Source organism: Pelophylax lessonae (assembly GCF_965119305.1).
Source record: "Pelophylax lessonae genome assembly, chromosome: 6".
Taxonomy (NCBI): domain Eukaryota; kingdom Metazoa; phylum Chordata; class Amphibia; order Anura; family Ranidae; genus Pelophylax; species Pelophylax lessonae.
This window is the reverse complement of record NC_138773.1, coordinates 326,089,524-326,115,536: the sequence shown is the minus strand read 5'-3', so window position 1 is coordinate 326,115,536 and position 26,013 is coordinate 326,089,524. Positions and strand designations below refer to the sequence as shown.

Below are 26,013 nucleotides of genomic sequence, written 5' to 3'. Positions count from 1 at the left end.
ACTCGAGTATAAGCCTAGGGTGGGAAATGCAGCAGCTACTGGACCCAACTGGACCACCACAAGACACAAAACAGGGGCTGCGGGCATGGTACAGGAGATGGCGCAGGTCATGGTATAGGCATGGCACAGGTCATGGTATAGGCATGGCACAGGTCATGATAAGGGCATGCACAGGCATGGCACAGGTGATGGTACAGGCATTGCACAGGTCATGGTACAGGCATGGCACAGGTCATGGGACAGACATGGCACAGGTCATTGTACAGGAGATGGTATAGGCATAGCACAGGTGATGGTATAGGCATGGCACAGTATGTACTGGCATGGCACAGTATGTACAGGCATGGTACGGTATGTACAGGCATGGCACAGTAGGTATAGGCATGGCACAGTATGTACAGGCATGGCACAGTATGTATAGGCATGGTACGGTATGTACAGGCATGGCACAGTATGTACAGGCATGGTACGGTATGTACAGGCATGGCACAGTAGGTATAGGCATGGCACAGTATGTACAGGCATGGCACAGTATGTACAGGCATGGTACGGTATGTACAGGCATGGCACAGTATGTATAGGCATGGTACGGTATGTACAGGCATGGCACAGTAGGTATAGGCATGGCACAGTAGGTATAGGCATGGCACAGTATGTACAGGCATGGCACAGTATGTATAGGCATGGCACAGTAAGTACAGGCATGGCACAGTATGTAAAGGCATGGCACAGTATGTACAGGCATGGCACAGGAGATGTAGTGCTGCGGGCATGGTACAGGAGAATGCCCTGTACCATGCCTGCAGCGCTGCATGAGAAAATGCAGGGGCTGCAGGGGAGTCTCACTTACGTTTCGGTGAGGCGCCTTTGATTTAAAAATCGCGCCGCCCGGCGTCAACACGTCACCGCGAATGCGCCGCCGATGCTCGGGAAAGCCCGTACACGTTCGGCTATTCCCGGGCATGCGGCACATGCGCGGTGACACATCGGCGCCGGGCGGCGCCACTTTTAAAAAGACAGTGACTCGAGTATAAGCCAAGGGGGCATTTTCAGCATGAAAAAACATGTTGAAAATCTCGGCTTATACTCGAGTATATACGGTAGTTATATATATATATAGCTTAATATATACACTGAAAAAAATGATGAACGCCCCCATTTTTCATGAACTGAACTCAAAGATCTCAGGCTTTTTCTATGTACACAAAAGGCGGATTTCTCTCAAATATTATTCACAAATCTGTGTAAATCTGTGTTAGTGATCACTTCTCCTTTGCCGAGATAATCCATCCACCTCACAGGTGTGGCATATCAAGATGCTGATTGGACAGCATGATTATTGCACAGGTGTGCCTTAGGCTGCCCACAATAAAAGGCCGCTCTAAAATGTGCAGTTTTATCACACAGCACAATGCCACAGATGTCCCAAGTTTTGAGGGAGCGTGCGATTGGCACGCTGACTGCAGGAATGTCCACCAGAGCTGTTGCCCGTGAATTGAACGTTCATTTCTCTACCATAAGCCGTCTCCAAAGGCGTTTCAGTATTGCATTGATTGTATGGATTGTATGGAGGCACAGATCGGGGGAAGGGTACAGAAACATTTCTGCAGCATTGAAGGTCCCAATGAGCACAGTGGCCTCCATCATCTGTAAATGGGAGAAGTTTGGAACCACCAGGACTCGTCCTAGAGCGGCCGCCCGGCCAAACTGAGCGATCGGGGGAGAAGGGCCTTAGTCAGGGAGGTGACCAAGAATCCGATGGTCACTCTGACAGAGCTCCAGCGTTTCTCTGTGGAGAGAGGAGAACCTTCCAGAAGAACAACCATCTCTGCAGCACTCCACCAATCAGGCCTGTATGGGTGTGGCCAGACAGAAGCCATTCCTCGGTAAAAGTCACATGACAGCCCGCCTGGAGTTTGCCAAAAGGCACCTGAAGGACTCTCAGACCATGAGAAACAAAATTCTCTGTTCTGATGAAACAAAGATTGAACTCTTTGGCCTGAATGGCAAGCGTCATGTCTGGAGGAAACCAGGCACCGCTCATCACCTGGCCAATACCATCCCTACTGTGAAGCATGGTGGTGGCAGCATCATGCTGTGGGGATGTTTTTCAGCGGCAGGAACTGGGAGACTAGTCAGGATGGAGGGAAAGATGAATGCAGCAATGTACAGAGACATCCTTGATGAAAACCTTCTCCAGAGCGCTCTGGACCTCAGACTGGAGCGAAGGTTCATCTTCCAACAGGACAACGACCCTAAGCACACAGCCAAGATAACAAAGGAGAGGCTACGGGACAACTCTGTGAATGTCCTTGAGTGGCCCAGCCAGAGCCCAGACTTGAACCCGATTGAACATCTCTGGAGAGATCTGACGATGGCTGTGCACCGACCCTCCCCCATCCAACCTGATGGAGCTTGAGAGGTCCTGCAAAGAAGAATGGGAGAAACTGCCCAAAAATAGGAGTGCCAAGCTTGTAGCATCATACTCAAAAATACTGGAGGCTGGAATTGGTGCCAAAGGAGCTTCACCAAAGTATTGAGCAAAGGGTGTGAATACTTTTGTACATGGGATTTTATAAAAAGTAATTTTTTTTTTTAATTAATCTGCAAAGATTTCAAACAAACTTCTTTCACGTTGTCATTATGGGGGATTGTTTGTAAAAATTTTAAGGAAAATAATTTATTTAATCCATTTTGGAATAAGGCTGTAACATAACAAAATGTGGAAAAAGTGAAGCGCTGTGAATACTTTCTGGATAAAGTCCAAAGTCTGGCCACGGTTCTTCAATTTTTGTTTAAAGTTTCATAGATTGGGGCCATAGGGTGTCAGGCAGGCTGAGTCTATTTGCCTTTAGTAAATCATAGTCTCACATTTTTGGAGGAGGTACTGGAGCACCAGCAGCCTTGTCCCTATCCTGTGCTGAGTCTCACGATCTGTACTCTTCTTTCAGGTGGTGGCGAATGTCCTGATTTTCTTGTGCACGAATATTGTTGGGATTTGCACACATTATCCTGCGGAGGTGTCACAGCGACAGGCCTTCCAGGAGACCCGCGAATGCATCCAGGCGCGACTCCATTCCCAGAGGGAGAACCAGCAACAGGTAGGAAACCTTTTTTGAATGCTTCACTCCACAGATCCGCAATGTATGGGAACCAAACACCAAAACCATCCAAAACTTGGTGCATTCATCGCCACTTCCTCCTCCTCACTGTAAGCCCTCCCATGAGGACCCTCACTTGACACCACAGCCTCTTCTCACCACCCCGCCTTCAAGCCCTCCCATGAGGACCCTCACTGTGAGCCCTTCCTTGAGGACCCTCACCGTGAGCCCTCCCATAAGGATCCTCACTTGACGCCGCAGTCTCTTTTCACCCCCCCCCAAATCCTCCCATGAGGACCCTCACTGTGAGGCCTCCCATGAGAACCCTCACTAGACACTGCAGTCTCTTCTCACCCCCCACCCCCCCTCCCGAGCCCTCCCATAAAGAACTTTAGTACACACTGCAGCCTCTTCTCACCTCCCCCTCCCCAAGCCCTCCCATGAAGACCCTCACCAGACACTGCAGACTCTTTTCACCCCCCCACCCCTTCAAGCCCTCCCATGAAGACCCCCACCAGACACTGCAGCCTCTTCTCACTACCCCCCCTTCAAGCCCTCCCATGAGGACCCTCACTGTGAGCCCTTCCTTGAGGACCCTCACTGTGAGCCCTCCCATAAGGATCCTCACTTGACGCCGCAGTCTCTTTTCACTCCCCCCCCAAGCCATCCCATGAAGACCTTCACTAGACACTGCAGCCTCTTCTCAACCCCCCTCCCAAACCCTCCCATGAGGACCCTCACTGTGAGGCCTCCCATGAGAACCCTCACTAGACACTGCAGTCTCTTCTCACCCCCTACCCCCCCTCTTGAGCCCTCCCATAAAGACCTTTAGTAGACACTGCAGCCTCTTCTCACCCCCCCCCCCCCCTTCAAGCTCTCCCATGAAGACCCTCACCAGACACTGCAGACTCTTTTCACCCCCCACCCCTTCAAGCCCTCCCATGAAGACCCCCACCAGACACTGCAGCCTCTGCTCACTACCCCCCCCCCCCCCATTCAAGCCCTCCCATGAGGACCCTCACTGTGAGCCCTTCCTTGAGGACCCTCACTGTGAGCCTTTTCATAAGGATCCTCACTTGACACCGCAGTCTCTTCTCACCCCCCCCCCCCCCAAGCCCTCCAATGAAGACCTTCACTGGACACTGCAGCCTCTTCTCACCCCTCAAGCCCTCCCATTAAGACCCTCACTGAACACTGCAGCCTCTTACCTGCCCTCCCATGAGAACCCTCACTAGACACTGTAGCCTCTTCTTACCACCCTCCCCAAGCCCTCCCATGAAGACCCTAACCAGACACTGCAGCCTCTTCTCACCTCCCCCCCCCTTAAGCCCTCGCATGAGAACACTCACTGTGAGCCCTCCCATGAGGACCCTCACTAGACACCGCAATCTCTTTACATGTTATTGGCTTTGTATCCAATACTTGTCTGATTTCCTTCCTTTTTTCCCCTCTACTCCTGTGACAATGTATCAGTGCTGCCACCGAACCAGAAACAACAGCATTTCCCTCCATCTCAGGTAATATTGGCCTTTCCAGGGATTGGCCACAAAAGGCTCCTACTAATAAATCTTCTTCCTCTGTGTTTCGTTACATTTGCTTATTGGTGGAATTAAAACAGAGCATTCTCCTCCGCCCCAACACACGATTGGTTGGCCTCTGTGTCACCCATTTCTCAGGCTCTCCCTCTTTTTCTCCGGTGAGTCTGTTACGTTGTGTAGCTCTGACTCCATAGGGAGATGCTGGATTGTTGGGTTGTTCTGTGACTCCCAGTGGTTAACCCCCCCCCCCCTTCCCCAACTGGACCCAACAACTCACCGACACACGAGTAATGGTAAAAATAAGGCTTATTAGGTCCAGGATCAACCCTTCAAAGAGAAGTTTGGGTAAGAGCAACAACAGGGTTCACTCAGTATCCAATAGAACAGGGGTGGGGAACCTACAGTTTGGGGGCCGTATGCGGCCCCCGAAGTCATCTGGTCCGGCCCCCCATGCAGCTGAGTCTGTGTCTCTCAGCTGATCTGTCAGAATGGAGCCGATGTTTCCTGTATAGTTCCTGCTCCGTTATGACAGTCTGAGTGAGTCACAGGTGGAGTGATATCAAATGCACTCTGCCTGTGACCAATACAGGAAACATCACCTCTTCCAGCCAGCAGTACCAGCCAGAACCAGCAGAACCAGCCAGAACCAGCAGTACCAGACAGGACCAGCAGTACACACAGCAGTACCAGCCAGAACCAGCAGTACCCACAGCAGAACCAGCAGTACTAGCCAGAGCCAGCAGTACCCACAGCAGTACCAGCCAGAATCAGCAGTACCTACAAAAGTACCAGCCAGCAGTACCTACAGCACAGTACTAGCCAGCAGTACCAGCCTGAGCCAGCAGTACCCACAGCAATACCAGCCAGCAGTACCAGCCTGAGCCAGCAGTACCCACAGCAGTACCCGCCTGAGCCAGTAGTACCAGCCAGCAGTACCCACAGCACACTACCAGCCATCAGTACCAGCCTGAGCCAGCAGTACCCACAGCAGTACCAGCCAGCAGTACCTACAGCACAGTACCAGCCTGAGTCAGCAGTACCAGCCTGAGCCAGCAGTACCCACAGCAGTACCAGCCAGCAGTACCCACAGCAGTATCAGCCTGAGCCAGCAGTACCAGCCAGCAGTACTCACAGCACAGTACAAGCCAGCAGTACCAGCCTGAGCCAGCTGTACCCACCAGCAGTACCAGCCAGCTATACCCACCAACAGTACCTGCCAGCAGTTCTTTTCAATACTTACCACCACAAAAAAAGACTGCACTCCAGACTGACCGAGGCAAACCTGGAAAACCTGTTGCAAGTAGCAACATCATCAATACCATCTAACATCACACACCTCACCAAAGAGAAGCAGTTGCAGCCATCACATTAGGGGCAGTTTAATTAAATGTTTGACCAAATATAACAGGCTCATTTTTAAGGTGATAATTTTGTACGGCCCCCGAATGATTTTATAAATACCCAAATGGCCCTTGGCAGAAAAAAGGTTCCCCACCCCTGCAATAGAAGGTCCAAGGATCCGTCTGGCAACAATGTAATAACACACAGCAGAGAATAACTAGGCCCCATTCACACCTGAGCGTTCTGTAGCTCCAAAATACTGGAAAAAAAAAAATCAATTATTCTCTATGGAGATGGTTCATATTTCCACTTCAAATCGCCTGAAGCCAAATGCCTGAAGCTCAAAAAGCTTTTGGAGCTTCTTTTTTTAGCTGGATTTGGGCAGATTGGTGCGTTTTTGAAGCATTTACTTCCCCATAGAAGTGTAAATTAACCCCTGAATCTAACAAAAAAAAAAAAAATTATTAATAATAAATAATAAATTAAATAAATAACAAACAAAATAAATAAATGCCTAACTATAACCCCAAACCCTAACCCCCAACCCTAAGAAAAAAATAAATAAGTAAATAAATAATAAATAAAAGCGGTTGAAAAAGCTGAAAAATATAGCAACAAATGATGAAACTGATTATATTTTTCTCTATAGGCCAGAGCGTTTTAAAAAAAAAAATGCTGTACAAAAACGGTCAAAAATGCGCAACAAAACGCCCAAAAATTGCTCAAAGCGTGACACTCCGGTGTGAATGCAGGCTTAAAGAGAAGACCTGGAGATGTAATACATGATATGGCCCGTCTATTATTTGTAGGCTGCATCTCAACCAATGGCCAGTGAAAGAACAAATATACATTCTGCCGGCAGTGGGGCCTTTAAACTCTCGCTGAAGAGCTCACTCTCAAATTGAGGGTATTTGTAAACCATAAAGTTGCATTCACACCTGAGCGTAGTGTCTTGAAACGTTTTTTCGGGCGTTTTTATGCGTGACTTGCGCGTCTATATACAGCGTTTTTTAGCTTTGGCATTTTTTTTATTAGCCAATAAAGAAAACTATCATCTGTTGCATCATTTGTTGCTAGGCATTTCAGCTTTTTTTAGCTTTTCCATCAGCTTTTATTTCTTTTTTTTTATATTATTTATTTAATATTATTTATTTTCATTAGGGTAAAGGGTTAGAATTAAGGTTAGGTTAGGGTTATGATTAGGGGCTAGGGTTGTATATTATTTATTATTTATTTATTTTTTTGTTACGGTGTTACTATTACTACTACTACTACTACTACTACTAATAAAAATAATAATAAATTAATAAATAAATGTAAAAAAAATACACAAATAAATAAAAATAATCATAAATAATTAATAATAAATACATTCAGTAAATGAGTACTAAGTAATAATAAATAAATAATGAACCCTTAACTTAAACTTCTAACCCTTAAAAAAATAAAATAAAATAATAATAAATAACTAACCCTAACACAAAATAAACAAATAAATACATTATTATTCTAGTAAGAGCGGGTTCACACTAATCCGACTTATCAGGCGACTTGGTTGCCTGACAAGTAGCTTCCAATGCTGTGCGATGGAACCGTTCTAATCAGAGCGACTTAAGTCGCTCCGACTTAGAAAAAGGTTCCTACACTATTTTTTGGCAAAGTCGGAGCGACCTGCATTGACTTCTATTATGAGAAGTCGTTGCAAGCCGCGCTGAAGTCGCGCTGCACGGGCGACTTCATTAGTCGCCCGAAGTCGGGGGGGGGGGGCGTCTTTGAGTCGGATTAGTGTGAACCGACTCTCATAGTCATTTATTTATTTTTTTGGGGGTTAGGTATTTATGTATTATTATTTTATTTATTAATAATAATAATAATATTAATAATAAATTGTTAATTTTTTTAAGGTTAGGGGTTAAATATTATTTATGTATTATTACATAGTATTGATTTATTTTATTTATGATGATTTTTGTGATTTCTGTATTTAATTTACATTTATTTGTTCATATATTATTACTATTTTATTTTTTAAATTTTTTTCATTTGAGCAGAAAATCACGCAAAAAACGCGCAACAGAACGCGTAAATGCAATTGATTTGTTTCCATTTATTTCTATGGGTATAAAAACGCGCCAAAACGCTCAAATCTGCCCGATTCGAGCTACGAAAAAATCGACAGAACTTTTTTGAGCTTCAGGCGTTTGGCTTCAGGAGACTTGGAGCAGAGATGTGAACCGTCTCCATAGAGAATAATTGATTTTTTTCTCCTCCAGCGTTTTGGAGCTTTGGGGTGTGACCAGGGCCTAATGGAGGTGGGAAGGGGTTCTAGGAGGGTTCTCCTGACTTTACCAAAGTTTCAACAGCAGTAAAACAAGTTTAGTTCATATAGAAGTGGCCAAAGGGTTTTTCACCACTGATGCTGTGAAGGTGCCACGTACCTGATAGGAGACTGAATTGACGAGGTCGGCCTCCCTTATATCTCCAGCCCTGGCCCCTCTGAGGATGGGACAGAGGGTGCCGAGGGACAGGAGGGGCATGAGTGCCGGTGGGTGTTGATTGCAGAACCTGCAGCAGGGAATGCAACTCCAAGGAGACTGGTGAATAAATTACTCTCTTCTTAGTCTACACAAAGAGGTTTTTATATTGTAATTATACAAATGGTTTGAAGGATAACTCCACCCAGTGCCGGGACAAGGCCATCCAGCACCCTGGTGAAGATGGGGAATTAACCCCCCCCCCCCCCGGCAGGTGGAGTCCCCAATGGAGTCCCAGTTTACATCCGATGTCCCTAATAAATTCCCCCTTTACATCACATGTCCCCAACAGAGTCCCCCTTTACATCTTTACATCACGTGTCCCTAGCAGAGTCCCCCATTACATCAGGTGTCCCCTTTAGAGACCCTCTTTACATCTGATGTCCCTAATAAATTCCCCCTTTACATCACATGTCCCCAACAGAGTCCCTCTTTACATCTTTACATCAGGTGTCCCTAGCGGAGTCCCCCATTACATCAGGTGTCCCCAATAGAGACCCTCTTTACATCAGGTTTCCCCAACAGAGTCCCCCTTTAAATCACATGTCCCCAACAGAGTCCCCCTTTACATCTTTACATCAGGTGTCCCCAACTGAGTCCCCCTTTACATCACATGTCCCTAATGGAGTCCCCCTTTACATCTTTACATCAGGTGTCCCTAGCAGAGTCTCCCATTACATCAGGTGTCCCCAATAAAGACCCTTTTTACATCAGGTGTCCCCCAACAGAGTCCCCCTTTACATCTTTACATCAGGTGTCCCCCAACTGAGTCCCCCTTTACATCACATGTCCCCAACGGAGTCCCCCTTTACATCTTTACATCAGGTGTCCCTAGCAGAGCCTCCCTTTATATCAGGTATTCCCAGTAAAGTCCCCCTTTACAGCAAGTGTCCCTATTAGATTCCCCCTCTACATTAGGTGTCCCTAATACAGTCCCCCTTTACATCAGGTGTAATTTCCTGTGGCCCTCGCACCTCTCCTGCAGCTGCGGTACCCCCCTTGTCTCTGCCCCCACCTTGTCTCAATAGTCGGCAGCAGAGAGGACAGAACTCCTTTGCCAGATCCTGTGCTTCTCTGTGCAGCTGCAGAAAGTCTAGTTTGGCCTACCCCGCCCCCCCCCCCTTCTCAGCAGTCTGCAGCAGAGAGGAGGGCAGAATTCCTCCTACAGATCCTGCACCTCTCTGTGCAGCCGCAACACCACCTTGTCTCTGCCTCCCCTGGTTTCAGCTTTCAGCAGACTGTGGAAGCTGACTCCAGCCCTCCTCTGGTCCTCCTCCAGACCCTGCACTTTCTTCTTCCAAGAGGCACCCGCATCTTTATCCTGGCAGTAGCACAAGGTAAGGGGGTGCATTGTGATGTAAGGAAGGGTGGGTGACTCTTGATTTATGATGGTGGGGTTCTCTTGACATCTCATGTAAGGGTGTAAGGGGGGGGGGGATGCTCTGGACATGTAATCCTACAGATATAACCAGCCCGTTGAGGGCAACCATAATGCTGATGCAGCCCGCGAGGAAATTTAGTTTGATACCCCTGGTTTACATCAAAGCATATTCATGTGTTAGAATGGCCCAGTCACAGTCCAGACCTAAATCACATTGAGAATCTGTGGCAAGACTTGAAAATTGCTGCTCACAGACGCTCTCCATCCAATCTGACAGAGCTTGAGATATTCTGCAAAGAAGAATGGGCAGAAATGTCCTCTCTAGATGGGCAAAGCTGGTAGAGACATCCCCAAAAAGACTTGCAGCTGTAATTGCAGGGAAAGGCGGTTCTACAAAGTATTGACTCCGGGGGGTGAATACAAATGCAGCCACACTTTTCACAGATTTATTTGTATCATTTATCATTTTCCTTCCACTTCACAATTATGGCCACTTTGTGTCGGTCTATCACATAAAATCCCAATAAAAGTCATTTACGTTTTTGGTTGTAACATGAGAAAATGTGGGAAATTTCAAGGGGTGTGAATACTTTTGCAAGGCGCTTTACATCCCACGAAACTCCACGAATTTTCATTCTGTGCAAATGCAGGCAAATTGAATGTTACCAGCCGGCTATTTCCTCTCCAGGTTGGATGTTCTACTTTCATAACAGTGTGAATCTGGAAAATATCACTACATAGAGCTGATAATCATATGAACATCAGCTCCATCTAGTGGCCATAAAGAGGTATTTTTCGGATTGACATTATTCTATAAATTGAAGAACATTCGACCTGCATAGAAAATAGTAACATTTAATTTTGTTGGAATTCTCACCGAATGAACGTAAAAATGCAATCTAGTGGGATACAGTTCTTACTGACGCCCCCCAAAAAAGATGTGACATTGATACATTTAGTGGGCGTGGTCAGTGATCACATACACCCCAAGTTCTTACTGTTGCCCACCCCTTCAAGGTATGCCATGTACTCTGATGGGGGTCAGGTTGAGTCGGTGGCCAGGTTGGTGAACACGTTATCGATGATTTAGAATGTGATAAGACATCTGATGGGGGGAGGGGAGGGGGAAGGGGGGTTCAAATCAGCTGTGCAATGTTTGTAATGGAGTTTTATTGTTTTATTTCACCCGCCAGGAACGGCTTCTGCTGTCCGTACTTCCCCGCCATGTCGCCATGGAGATGAAGGCTGACATCAATGCCAAGCAAGAAGATATGATGTTCCACAAGATCTACATCCAGAAACATGACAATGTCAGGTAGGAGGGGGGGAGGGGGATACAACTGAGATGATGATGAGAGTTATAATCCGAAAAAAGATGCATTCTTGTATGCAGAAATGATGACTGCAGGCGGGCATTAAATGTCCTGACTCCGCCCCCCAGGGGAGGATCAGGCCCGTCGGAGTTACAATAGGGCAGGGATTCTCAAACTATGGCCCTCCAGCTGTTGTGGAACTACACCTCCCATGAGGCATTGTAAAACTCTGACATTCACAGACATGACTAGGCATGATGGGAGTTGTAGTTCCTAAGCAGCTGGAGGGCCAAAGTTTAAAGACCCCTGCAATAGGGGATCATGATGAGAGCTCCAGCCTGTGTTAAAATGGGACTCTACTCACCTCAAACTCCAGCGCTGGGGTGTCCCGGAGCCCCCTCATTGGCCGCTGACATCTTCAGTCGGTCTTCTTTTGGGTTACTGATCTTAACCACTTCTGGACCGGAAGGTTTTACCCCCCTTAATGACCAGGCCATTTTTTGCGATTCGGCACTGCGTTACTTTAACTGACAATTGCGCGGTCGTGCAGCGCTGTACCCAAATAAAATTGATTTTTCCCCACAAATAGAGCTTTCTTTTGGGGGTATTTGATCACCTGTGCGATTTTTATTTTTTGCGCCATAAGTCGCAGTCTTAGCTCTAATTCATCCTAAAGACATGTACGAGCTTTCCCGAGCCCGGCAGGCTTCGAGAATGGTGCATGCACAGTTGCACTTTCGGCCCGCAGCCATACTGTGAATGGGCGCCACTGCGCGTGCCTGCCTGGCACACCCGGATGACATTGGGGCCCTATTTTATATTGTCAAGATGGCCACCGAAGATCTCGAGAGGTTGCAGCATCCAATCACACAGCTGGCTCCTTTGAGTCCTTAGGCTCATTTCACACTGCCGCGACTTGAGATCTGACTTGTGAGACGCATGACGTTTGAAATCCCATGTGAGTCAATGACAGCTCTCTTAACCACTTTACCACCGGAGGATTTTGCTGTCTTACATCCAGGCCACTTTTTGCGATTCGACACTGTGCGAATTTAACTGACAATTGCGCGGTCGTGCGATGCTGTACCCAAACTAAATTTACGTCCTTTTTTCCCACAAACAGAGCTTTCTTTTGGTGGTATTTGATCACCTGTGCGATTTTTACTTTTTGCGCTATAAACAAAAAAAGAGCGTAAACTTTGAAAAAATAACAATATTTTTCACATTTTTTTATATGAAATTCCCCCCCAAAAAAATGTAAAAATCTAAATTTTTTTTAATTTTTGGCCAATTTGTTTTCTGCTACCTATGTTTGGTAAAAAAAATCACAATAAGCATATTTTGATTGGTTTTCGCAAAAAGGGAAAGATTTTTGTCATTTTTGGTGTTTTTTTTTTTTTTACGAGCAATGGCGGCGATCTGCGATTTTTTTTGCGGGACTGCGACATTGCGGCGGACAGATTGGACCCTTGACTGACATTTTTGACACTTTTGGGGGTACCAGTGACATTACTACAGTAATCAGTGCTATAAATATGCACTGTTACTGTAAAAATGACACTGGCAGGGAAGGGGTTAATTTTATTGGAGAGGAAGGGGTTAATGTATGCCTGGTGCTTACTAACGTGTGTGGGGGGAGGTGACTGAGTGACACAGGGACAGATCACACAGCTATGCTGAACCCTGCAATCTGACCCTGCCTGTCACTTAGGAGATCCGCCCGCTTTGTTTTCACAAGAGGGCGGATCTCCAAACTCGATTCCCCGACGATCGCGGAAGAGCAGCGGCGATCACCGCCGCTCCTCCCCTGGCCCGACTCCCGCTGTGACTGAATACAGTGGGAGCGAGCCTCCGGCGGCGCGTGTGTGCCGCCCACAAGGGGAGGAGTCCAGCGACGTAGGTCTACGTCGCTGGACGGGAACAAGCCACTTTGCCGCAGTACAGTCAACGTGACTGGTCGGCAAGTGGTTAATTAGCACTACTGAAGTCTCTCCGACTTTAGAAAAGGTTCCTGTAATACCTCAAAGCGATTTCTAAGCGATTTGTTTCCTTAGACTTTAACGGAAGTCGCCTCCACGTCGGATCCTCATTTATATTGATGTGAATGGATCCAATATTACAGGAAGATTACCCAGGCATTCCCTACAGTGTAGCCCATAAAGCAAATCGCCCCGGAAGTCGCCTGGCAAAGTCGCACTGTAAGTCCTGCGATTTTCATGTCCCAGTAGTGTGAACCGAGATTAAAGCAGTAGTAAACCGCTGCAATAAAAAAAATAAAAAACCGTTCCCCTGCAAAATAATAGCATAATGTGCTACTATATACTGTATCGTGTATTAGCACAATATGAAATACTTACCGTAAAACGAAGCCCTCCGGGGGCGTGCTGCCACCGCTGAGAGGGCTTCCATCTTCCCCCGGCTGTGTGAGTGGCCGCAGCCCCGATGACATCACTCCAGCGCACATGTGCGGGAGCCCACGGTTACGGCACTGTGCTCTGAAGGTCCAGCACTGTATGCCAGACCTTCACAGTGCATACGCCGCTGACATTACCGGCTGCATCTAGGGTGAATATCTCCTAAACCAGTGATGGCGAACCTTTTTGAGCCCAAGTGCCCAAACTTCATCACAAAACCAATTTATTTTTTTCAAAGTGCCAACCCTGCAATTAAACTGCAGACACCCAGCCACCCAGGTGATGACCCCACACTCCAAGAGGGATTGTAGTCAATTCAGCACTCACCCGACTCTGGTGTCCAGTGTCAGTGTGCCTGGCAGCAGCTTCTCCTTTTGTTAGTGCCTTTGATCACCCTCCTCACTCTTGATGGTGTCCTCTCAGCACCATCCTCTTGCTCCTCTCTGGCTGGTTCAACTTCAGGGGCTGTTGTGGCTTGGGCACTCTTTCATTTCTGAACCACCTCGTGTGCCAACAGAGATTGCTATGTGTGCCAGCTGTGGCACGCGTGCCATAGGTTCGCCATCACTGTCCTAAACGGTGCAAGTTTAGGAGATATTCATTTTTTACGCTTACCTGCAGTTACAAATCACAAAGCAGACTTTACTACCACTTGAAAGAGGATTATTCCCCTCTCTATCTGTAATAACTGCACAGTGCCACCTACAGGATGTAGAGAAACCTGCACCTGCCTACAAATATATTCAACTGGAGTCAGCCCGTGGATGAGCTTTGGGGTCCTTTATTGACTTTGACCCTCTTCTTCGCTGACACTGGGGGGGGGCTTTTTTCTCCCTCTCTCTTGTATTCCCCAGTGAGGGTGATTGGTCTATGGGACCCTCCCATATGCATGTTTAAATCTAAAAGGCATATATAAGATGCTCCACAGCTTTCTGATGAAGGAGGGGGGAAAACCTGTGAAACGTGTCGGAGATTACCACACCCAGGGCAGGAAAGGTCAATCTCGTGTGAGGAAGGAGAATGTATTCTTATGTCTACGCTAATAATGCCAGGACAAGGGGTGGGCAGGAGGGAGTACTGCGCTGGGCGCAATGGATTGTTGCAGGAATGGGGGTGCCCTGAACCTGCAGATGACACCAAGCTTTGCAGTGGAATAACTTCCTTACAGGATGTCTCCAACTTACAAGCCGACCTCAATGCACTGTTTCATTGGGCAACTATGGGGCAAATGAGGATTAATGTTGATAAATGTAAAGTTATGCACTTGGGGGCTAAGAATATGCATCATACATACCAGGGGGAGTAAAACTGGGAGAATCCATAGTGTAGAAGGATCTGGAGGAATCCATAGTGTAGAAGGATCTGGGGGAATCCATAGTGGAGAAGGATCTGTGGGAATCCATAGCGGAGAAGGAACTGGGGGAATCCATAGTGGAGAAGGATCTGGGGGAATCCATAGCGGAGAAGGATCTGGGGGAATCCATAGCCGAGAAGGATCTGGGGGAATCCATAGCCGAGAAGGATCTGGGGGAATCCATAATGGAGAAGGATCTGGGGGAATCCATAGCGGAGAAGGAACTGGGGGAATCCATAGCAAAGAAGGAACTGGGGGAATCCATAGCGGAGAAGGATCTGGGGGAACCCATAGCGGAGAAGGATCTGGGGGAATCCATAGCGGAGAAGGATCTGGGGGAATCCATAGCGGAGAAGGATCTGGGGGAATCCATAGCGCAGAAGGATCTGGGGAATCCATAGTGGAGAAGGATCTGGGGGAATCCATAGCGGAGAAGGATCTGTGCGAATCCATAGCAGAAAGGAACTGGGGGAATCCATAGCGGAGAAGGAACTGGGGGAATCCATAGCGGAGAAGGAACTGGGGGAATCCATAGCGGAGAAGGATCTGGGGGGAATCCATAGCGGAGAAGGATCTGGGGGAATCCATAGCGGAGAAGGAACTGGGGGAATCCATAGTGGAGAAGGATCTGGGGGAATCCATAGCGGAGAAGGATCTGGGGGAATCCATAGCGGAGAAGGATCTGGGGGAATCCATAATGGAGAAGGATCTGGGGGAATCCATAATGGAGAAGGATCTGGGGGAATCCATAATGGAGAAGGATCTGGGGGAATCCATAGCGAAGAAGGAACTGGGGGATCCATAGTGGAGAAGGATCTGGGGGGAATCCATAGCGGAGAAGGATCTGGGGGAATCCATAGCGGAGAAGGATCTGGGGGAATCCATAATGGAGAAGGATCTGGGGGAATCCATAGGGGAGAAGGATCTGGGGGAATCCATAGTGTAGAAGGACGTGGAGGAACCCATAGCGGAGAAGGATCTGGGGGAATCCATAGCAGAGAAGGAACTGGGGGAATCCATAGCGGAGAAGGATCTGGGGGAATCCATAGCGGAGAAGGATTTGGGGGAATCCATAGCGGAGAAGGATCTGGGGGAATCCATAATGGAGAAGGATCTGGGGGAATCCATAATGGAGAAGGATCTGGGGGAATCCATAATGGAGAAGGATCTGGAGGAATCCATAGGGGAGAAGGATCTGGGGGAATCCATAGCGGAGAAGGATCTGGGGGAATCCATAGCGGAGAAATAACTGGGGGAATCCATTGTGGAGAAGGATCTGGGGGAATCCATAGCAGAGAAGGAACTGGGGGAATCCATAGCGGAGAAGGATCTGGGGGAATCCATAGTGGAGAAGGAACTGGGGGAATCCATAGCGGAGAAGGATCTGTGGGGAATCCATAGCGGAGAAGGAACTGGGGGAATCCATTATGTAGAAGGATCTGGGGGAATCCATAGCGGAGAAGGATCTGGGGGAATCCATAGCAGAGAAGGATCTGGGGGAATCCATAGTGGCTAAGGATCTGGGGGAATCCATAGCGGAGAAGGATCTGGGGGGAATCCATAGCGGAGAAGGAACTGGGGGAATCCATTGTGGAGAAGGATCTGGGGGAATCCATAGCGGAGAAGGATCTGGGGGAATCCATAGTGGAGAAGGATCTGGGGGAATCCATAGCGGAGAAGGATCTGGGGGAATCCATAGTGTAGAAGGATCTGGAGGAATCCATAGCGGAGAAGGATCTGGGGGAATCCATAGCAGAGCAGGAACTGGGGGAATCCATAGCGGAGAAGGATCTGGGGGAATCCATAGTGGAGAAGGATCTGTGGGAATCCATTGCGGAGAAGGATCTGGGGGGAATCCATAGCGGAGAAGGAACTGGGGGAATCCATAGTGTAGAAGGATCTGGGGGAATCCATAGCCGAGAAGCATCTGGGGAAATCCATAGTGGAGAAGGATCTGGGGGAATCCATAGCGGAGAAGGAACTGGGGGAATCCATAGTGGAGAAGGAACTGGGGCAATCCATAGTGGAGAAGGATAGAAACATAGAAACATAGAATGTGTCGGCAGATAAGAACCATTTGGCCCATCTAGTCTGCCCAATATATCTGAATCCTATGAATAGTCCCTGGCCCTATCTTGTATGAAGGATAGCCTTATGCCTATCCCATGCATGCTTAAACTCCTTCAGGATCTGTGGGAATCCATTGTGGAGAAGGATCTGGGGGGAATCCATAGCGGAGAAGGAACTGGGGGAATCCATAGTGTAGAAGGATCTGGGGGAATCCATAGCCGAGCCCCCTAGAGCGTGCGACGTAGTACTACGTTGCTTTGCCCAGGAGCAGCTGCCTGCCATAGTAAAACTGTGGTGGGCGGTCATTGTGTGGTTAAAAAAGCGGAAGAAAAACGCATGACCATTAAATCCTATGGACACAATTGTAGTTACTGGGACCTGCACCCCCTCTGTGTAAGGCAGCCTTTCTCAACCTTTTCAACACAGAGGAACCTTTGAAAAAAAAATTCTGGTCTCGGTTCTCACCAGAAAAATGTATCAAGTTGGTCAGGATTGACGCATTTCGCCTATCTTGAGGCTTCTTCAAGATCCCTTTAATGGTTAATAATGAATTAAAGGTGCAGCTAATAAAGAACAAAATATATATTAGGTACAAATAACAAAAAAATATATATATAATGAAGAATACATAATATACCATCTATCACAATACATACAAGATTGAATATGTGCAACTTTTTGCAGTTTTAATGAAAAACCATAAATGCCCAGAAAGGGAGAGGAAAAAAATACTAATAGTGTGGAGCCGCTTTATATATACATTTATTTTTCCAAATATATATACATTTGTAGTGCATGTTTGGTGGTTTGTTTGTTTTTTACTACACCAAACATGCACAAAAAAAATGTATATATAAAATGGCTCCACACTATTAGCATTTTTTTTTTTATCTCCCTTTCTGGGCATTAAGGCCCCTTTCACTCAGGCGGACCGTTCAGGTTTTTTGGCGGATCTGAATGGTCCCCCTATGCATCCCTATGGGGCATGGGATGTCAGTGGAGACATGTCCGCTGACATCCGATCCGTCAAATCTGGACGGATGGAAACCTTATTTTCCATCCGTCCAGCGGTTCGGATCGGATGGGATCGGAGGAGAACGGACCGGCGGTCCGTTTTCATCCGATTCCCCCCATAGAGATGCATGGGGAACTGACAGCTCTGTCTCCACACACAGTGCGGAGAACAGCTGTCATCCTCCTGCTCAGCGGGGGATCGGCGGATCGATCCCCTGCTGAGAAAAACGGAGTCCGTCCAACGGACTCAGTGTGTGAAAGAGCCCTTATGGTTTTTGCACCTCCCTATTGAAATGAATGGAAATCAACAAAACAGCAGTAAAATGCGGCACATTTGAGTTAACCGTGAATTATTGCTTTTTCTCTGACCTTTGCAGTGATACCTTACATGTGTTATGCAACTGTTGTTAACATTTACGTCCCAGACCTACGTGCGTGTTTGCATTTTCAGGGATGTGCAGGGTGTACAGGGGGGTGCTTTAAAAAAAAAAAAATAATAATAATAATTATTTATTTTATTAAAATCTATTTTTTTTAACATTTGTTTCATTTAAATTTAAATATTTTCAACGAGAGTAACCAGAAAGATGTATCAAGAAGGTCAGGATTAATACGTTTTGCCTATCTTGAGGCTTCTTCAGGATCCCTTTAATGGTCAATAATGAATTAAAAGTGCAGCACATAAAGAACATAATATATATTAAGCACAAATAACCCAAAAAATTAAGAATACATAATATATTTTGGTGCACCAAACATGCATTAAAAATGTATATATAAAGCGGCTCCACACTATTAGCATTTTTTTTTCTCTCCCTTTCTGGTCATTTGTGGTTTTTGCACCTCCCCATTAAAATGAATGGAAACCACATCAAAAACGCACCCGAGGTTGCCTTTTTGGTGGGGTTTTGGAGTCACATGTCCTTTTTGTGTACGGGGGTGCTTTTAAAAAAAGTGTTTTTATTTTTATTTATTTTATTAAAATGTATTTATTTATTTTTTTTACATTTGTTTAATTTAAATTTAAATGCAATGGAATGGAATAGGCAGCTAACAGGTCCTCTTTATGAAGACATCAGAGGTCGGGGTGTACGAGGGGGTGTTTTTTCTAAAATTATATTTATTTATATCATTAAAATCTATTTTTTTAACATTTGTTTTAATTTAAATTTACAGCGCACCCAGAAAGTATTCACAGCGCTTCACTTTTTCCACATTTTGTTATGTTACAGCCTTATTCCAAAATTGATTAAATTCATTATTTTCCTCAAAATTCTACAAACAATCCCCCATAATGACAACGTGAAAGAAGTTTGTTTGAAATCTTTGCAAATTTAGTGAAAATTAAAAATTAAATAAATCCCATGTACATAAGTATTCACCCCCTTTGCTCAATACTTTGGTGAAGCTCCTTTGGCACCAATTCCAGCCTCCAGTATTTCTGAGTATGATGCTACAAGTTTGGCACTCCTATTTTTGGGCAGTTTCTCCCATTCTTCTTTGCAGGACCTCTCAAGCTCCATCAGGTTGGATGGGGGAGGGTCGGTGCACACCCATTTTCAGATCTCTCCAGAGATGTCCAATCGGGTTCAAGTCTGGGCTCTGGCTGGGCCACTCAAGGACATTCACAGAGTTGTCCCATAGGCACTCCTTTGTTATCTTGACTGTGTGCTTAGGGTCGTTGTCCTGTTGGAAGATGAACATTCACCCCAGTCTAAGGTCCAGAGCGCTCTGGAGGTTTTCCTCAAGGATGTCTCTGTACATTGCTGCATTCATCTTTCCCTCCATCCTGACTAGTCTCCCAGTTCCTACCACTGAAAAACATCCCCACAGTATGATGCTGCCACCACCATGCTTCACTGTAGGGATGGTATTGGTCAGGTGATGAGCAGTGCCTGGTTTCCTCCAGACATGACGCTTGCCATTCAGGCCAAAGAGTTCAATCTTTGTTTCATCAGAGCAGAGAATTTTGTTTCTCATGGTCTGAGAGTCCTTCAGGTGCCTTTTGGCAAACTCCAGGCGGGCTGTCATGTGACTTCTACTGAGGAGTGGCTTCCGTCTGGCCACACCCATACAGGCCTGATTGGTGGAGTGCTGCAGAGATGGTTGTTCTTCTGGAAGGTTCTCCTCGCTCCACAGAGAAATGCTGGAGCTCTGTCAGAGTGATCATCGGGTTCTTGGTCACCTCCCTGACTAAGGCCCTCCTCCCCCGATCGCTCAGTTTGGCCGGGCGGCCCGCTCTAGGAAGAGTCCTGGTGATTCCAAACTTCTTCCATTTACAGATGATGGAGGCCACTGTGCTCATTGGGACCTTCAATGCTGCAGAAATGTTTCTGTACCCTTCCCCCGATCTGTGCCTCCATACAATCCTGTCTCCGAGGTCTACAGACAATTCCTTGGACTTCATGGCTTGGTTTGTGCTCTGACATGCACTGTTACCTGTGGGGCCTTATATAGACAGGTGTGTGCCTTTCCAAATCATGTCCAATCAACTGAATTTACCACAGGTGGATTCTAATCAAGTTGTAGAAACATCTCAAGGATGATCAGTGGAAGCAGGAGGCACCTGAGCTCAATTCTGAGTGTCATGGCAAAGGGTGTGAATACTTATGTACATTTGATGTTTTCATTTTTAATAAATTTAAACAAACTTCTCTCACGTTGTCATTATGGGGGATTGTTTGTAGAAATTTGAGGAAAATAATGAATTTATTCCATTTTGGAATAAGGCTGTAATGTAACAAAGTGTGGAGAAAGGTGAAGTACTTTCCGGATGCACTTTATATGAAATGTAATGGGATGGGCAGGTGACAAGTCCTCTTCATGGAGACATCAGAGGTCTGTTAGTCCTCCAATGTCTCCTCTGCCCTCCAATGCAGCTAAGCAAGCACAGATCGCGCTTGTTTAGCTGCTTCCCTAGCAGTAGCAGACGGGGAATGACAACCAATCCCTGTGAAGAGTTGGTGCTATTAGGTGAAATGCATAAAAATGTAAATGAAGTAGAAGGCCATCCCTGGGAATGATTTTCTCTGCAGTCGGCAGTACAGGGATTGGCTCTGGCGGCGCTCCATCCTCCACAAGGACAGCTGCGCTCCGGCTGTTTGACTTTTAATCTATTTTCCATGCCGCTGATGATTTTATTTGCTTCCCTTTCCTCTATAGGTGCCAGCAAGCTATAAATAACCCAGCACAGGTTCCCCTCGCTCGGCCCTCTGGGTAATGTAACACTTCCAACATCCAGTGGGGGGGTCATTGTGTTAGGCCAAAGCCACATCCAGTTCCAGCCCGGAGTTCCCCCTCTCTATTCAATATGGGCTTCCTGTTGGTTCTGAACAAACAGCAGAACTTCCTCCTGAAAGAACGTGACGCTTCGGATTTACTTCCCACTGACAGACGGCGCGGCCTGAATATTCACAGCTCACCGAATACGCTGCCAGGGCCGAGAGTTCCCAATTCCAAAAGGGGAGGAGGGGGAGGGGGGGGTTGTCACTTGCTTCTATTTTTTTTTTTTTCAAATACATAATATAAAATAAATATTAATACAAAATAAATCCATTTCTACTGTTAGGTGCGATTAATACCTATTATAAAATAAATACTTGAACACCTGAAATTTCTCCTGTATTATGTGTTATTATTAACTTGAACCTTACACTAGAAATCCTATGTGACAATGTATTTATTTATTTAATTATTTATTTATTTTTTTTATTTATTAGTTGAGCTAGATGGACTTGTGTCTTTTTTTAACCTGACTAACTATGTAACTATATATTGTTATTTTTTATTTACATTTTTTTACTGTTACTTTACTTGTTATTTTAGTGCCTATTCACACTACCGCGACTTGTCAGGCGACTGGTCAGCCTGACAAGTCACGGTCCATGCAGTGCTACGAGAACCGTTCTAATAGGAGCGACTCAAGTCGCTCCGACTTAGAAAATAGTTCCTGTACTACTTCGGGGCGACATCGGAGCGACTTGCATTGACATTCATTATATGAAGTCCGTGCAAGTCGTGCTGAAGTCACGGTGCACGCACCTTCACAGGTCGCCCCCGAAGTCGTGCCGCGGTACTGTGAACCGGCACTTAGGGTATGAGTGAATAATTATTTATACCAAATAAAAAATAACAATCACAGTAAAAAAAATGTAAATAAAAAATAACAATATATAGTTACATAGTCAGGATGAAAAAAGACACAAGTCCATCTAGCTCAACCGATAATAATAATAATAATAAAATAAATAAATTAATAAATAAATAAATACATTGTCACATAGGATTTCTAGTGTAAGGTTCAAGTTAATAATAACACATAATATAAACTAACAAAGACATTACAAAAAATATATATATAGCAAACACCATAAGTAACATAAATAATAAATAACATTGTATAAAATCACATGAGACTTTCACTGTAAAGTTCAAACTATGTTATTAAAAAATATAAAATCACAAGCACAGTAAAAAAAAAAAAAAAAAAAAACGAAATAAAAATAAATTAATAAAAAATAAATAAATTGTCACATAGGATTTCTAGTGTAGGGTTCAAGCTATAAGTTAATAACAACACATAATATAAACAAACAAAAACATTTAAAAAAAAAACAGCAAACCCCATAAATAACATAAGTATTAAATAACATAATATAAAATCACATGAGATTTTCACTGTAAGGTTCAAACTATGTTATTAAAAAATATAAAATAACAAGCACAGTAAAAAAAAAAAAAAATCTAAATAAAATAATATAAAATAAATAAATTGTCACATAGGATTTCTAGTGTAAGGTTCAAGCTATAAGGTAATAATAACACAAAATATAAATGAACAAAAACATTTTTAAAAAAAAATAGCAAACCCCATAAATAATATAAGTATTAAATAACATAATATAAAATCACATGAGATTTTCACTGTAAAGTTCAAACTTTGTTATTAAACAAGCACAAGCACAGTAAAAAAAAAAAAAAAATCTAAATAAAAATAAAATAATATAAAATAAATAAATTGTCACATAGAATTTCTAGTGTAGGGTTCAAGCTAATGGTTAATATCAACGCATAATATAAACGAACAAAAACATTTAAAAAAAAAAAACATTTAAAAAAAAATAGCAAACCCTAAAAATAACATAAGTATTAAATAACATAATATAAAATCACATGAGATTTTCACTGCAAAGTTCAAACTATGTTATTAAAAAATATAAAATAACAAGCACAGTAAAAAAAAAAAAAAAAATCTAAATAAAAATAAAATAATATAAAATAAATAAATTGTCACATAGGATTTCTAGTGTAAGGTTCAAGCTATAAGGTAATAATAACACATAATATAAACTATAAAAAAAAAAAAACATTTTAAAAAATAGCAAATGCCATAAATAACATAAATATGAAATAACACAATATAAAATCAAATGAGATTTTCAACAAATTGCATAACAAGTGTGTGTGTGTATATTATATATATATATATATATATATATATATATATATATATATATATATATATATATATATGTATGTATGTATGTATGTATGTATGTATGTATGTATGTATGTATGTATGTGTGTGTGTGTGTGTGTGTGTATGTGTGTGTTTGTGTTTATATATATATATATATATATATATATATATATATATATATATATATATATATATATATTTATTTAAATATAAAAAAATAACATAAACTATCAAATTAATTACATACCAAATACCCTAAGAAAGCCCAAATAAACAAAAATATGAAATAAATAAATGATTTTTCACTGTAAGGTTTAAACTTTGGGTTATTAAAAAATAATATAAATAACATAAATACAAGATAACATTAAGAAAAAGAAATAAATAACATAATAATAAACAGCAAAAAAAATAAGTCAATAAATAATACCAATTTTAAAAAGCAAAAAAGAAACAGATAAGTAACATAATATAAAATAAATAAATGATGACGTAACATTTCCACTGATACGATTTACTTTTCAGTTTTATGAATAAAATAATGTAACATAGCAGTCGCTTTGGTTTGTGATTTAAGATGATATTTATAGTATCCAAAGCTAAAACTTTTTTCCTAGAGACACAAAAGAAAAGTTGGGGTGGGGTGGGGTGGGGTGGCACTGGCAATGCCCTCTTAGACAAATGTCACTGGAACAGATGTCCTCGTTAGAACGTTCTCCCCAATTCTTGCTGCTGTGACCAGCGTGAATTTTTGAGACCTTTTTTATTACTGAGACAAATATAAAAGGATAAATCTCCCAAATGGGGAACCAGAGAGAAATAAAAACCTGACAAGCCTTCTAACCCCTCAGCGTTCTATATAAAGCTGAGTAAACGTTTTTTGTTTTTTTTTTAAAGATTTTAAGCATTTTATTTTTTTTTTTTTAACAGAGATTTATTTCCGATGCAAAAATCCAATAAATATTTCTAAAAAAAAAAAAAAAAAAAAAAAGATTTATTTCTCTGAATTACAGTTTTGTGGTAAAAAACAGCAAAGTAGTTTTTGATCTTCTTGGTATTTAATTAATACCTTCACATGTAAACCCTGGAGATTGCGTTTTATATAACTTTTTATATGGCTTTGAAATTAGCAGAAGAAAAAGCGCAATGATCTAGTAGCGGCGTCTTGATCTGGCGACCTGCTGTCCCCACGTTTCTCCTCTGTGTCACCAGATTAGCGCGTTCATGTCAGAGTAGCGCATTGCCTTCTCTTCTCTCGGGTGACTTTGTAAGTACATAGGTCATTCTTCTATGTGACACCCGGCTGACACCCGCTCCTCTCTGCATGGTAGGAAGCCCATTAATAATAGCGACCTACATTACACAGAAGCAATAACAACCTTCAGCAGAAAAACGATAAAATAGAACAAGAAGGAAATATTTCTGTAATTTATTATAATGTACACTGATCTACCTGCTGCCCTAAATGTATAGGGGGATGGGGTGATGTAAGGATGGGCAGCAGGTGGCTGTGTGATTGGAGGAATACATTGACTAGAAATTGGATAAAATAAGAGCTTTCTGAAATAGTTTGTGTCCCTGCCCCTCCCACAATGAGATTTCCTGCAGTAGTTTGTGTCTCTGCTCCTCCCACAATGATGAGATTTCCTGCTGTAGTTTGTGTCTCTGCCCCTCCCACAATGAGGAGATTTCCTGCAGTAGTTTGTGTCTCTGCCCCTCCCACAATGGTGAAATTTCCTGCTGTAGTTTGTGTCTCTGCCCCTCCCACAATGGTGAGATTTCCTGCAGTAGTTTGTGTCTCTGCCCCTCCCACAATGGGGAGACTTCCCTGCAATAGTTTGTGTCTCTGCCCCTCCCACAGTGAGGAGATTTCCTGCAGTAGTTTGTGTCTCTGCCCCTCCCACAATGGTGAAATTTCCTGCTGTAGTTTGTGTCTCTGCCCCTCCCACAATGGGGGGATTTCCCTGCAGTAGTTTGTGTCTCTGCCCCTCCCACAATGGGGTAATTTCCCTGCAGTAGTTTGTGTCTCTGCCCCTCCCACAATGGGGAGATTTCCTGCAGTAGTTTGCGTCTCTACCCCTCCCATGTATTAATAATTCCGGTGTCACTAACAACTACACTACCCAATTATTATCTATTGTACATAATGGAGGATTATTGGGGGGGGGGGGGGGGAAATCACATGACTTTGTACTGTGAGTTGCTTCCTGTCAGTATCTAACCTTCCTGGTGAATCCAGAGCCAGGAATGTGGTTGTCATGGGGGGGGGGGGGTCACTGATGCTGTAACCTTTACCTATAGGGATATAATTATTGGAATTAGTGAAGTGAGATGGTTTTTCCTGAGGGCCCCTGAGGATCCCCCCCCCATCCACCTGTATCTGTATGATGGTCTGTAGGACATCGCTCATCACTCAGAGACAGAATTCCTCCGCCATCTCCGGGGCTCACATCATGACGCAATGATCTGCACCA

The 26,013-nt window shown here is 44.2% G+C and overlaps 1 protein-coding gene across 1 annotated transcript in view; it reads left to right on the top strand.

Annotated features, from left to right (window-relative positions):
* ADCY5 (adenylate cyclase 5) overlaps positions 1-26,013 on the top strand; it is a 309,283-nt gene that overhangs the window by 179,343 nt on the left and 103,927 nt on the right. The window contains exons 2-3 of the mRNA XM_082262186.1: positions 2,952-3,101; positions 11,089-11,210. Coding sequence (XP_082118312.1) covers positions 2,952-3,101; positions 11,089-11,210 — 272 coding nt within the window. The remainder of the gene's footprint in view (positions 1-2,951; positions 3,102-11,088; positions 11,211-26,013) is intronic.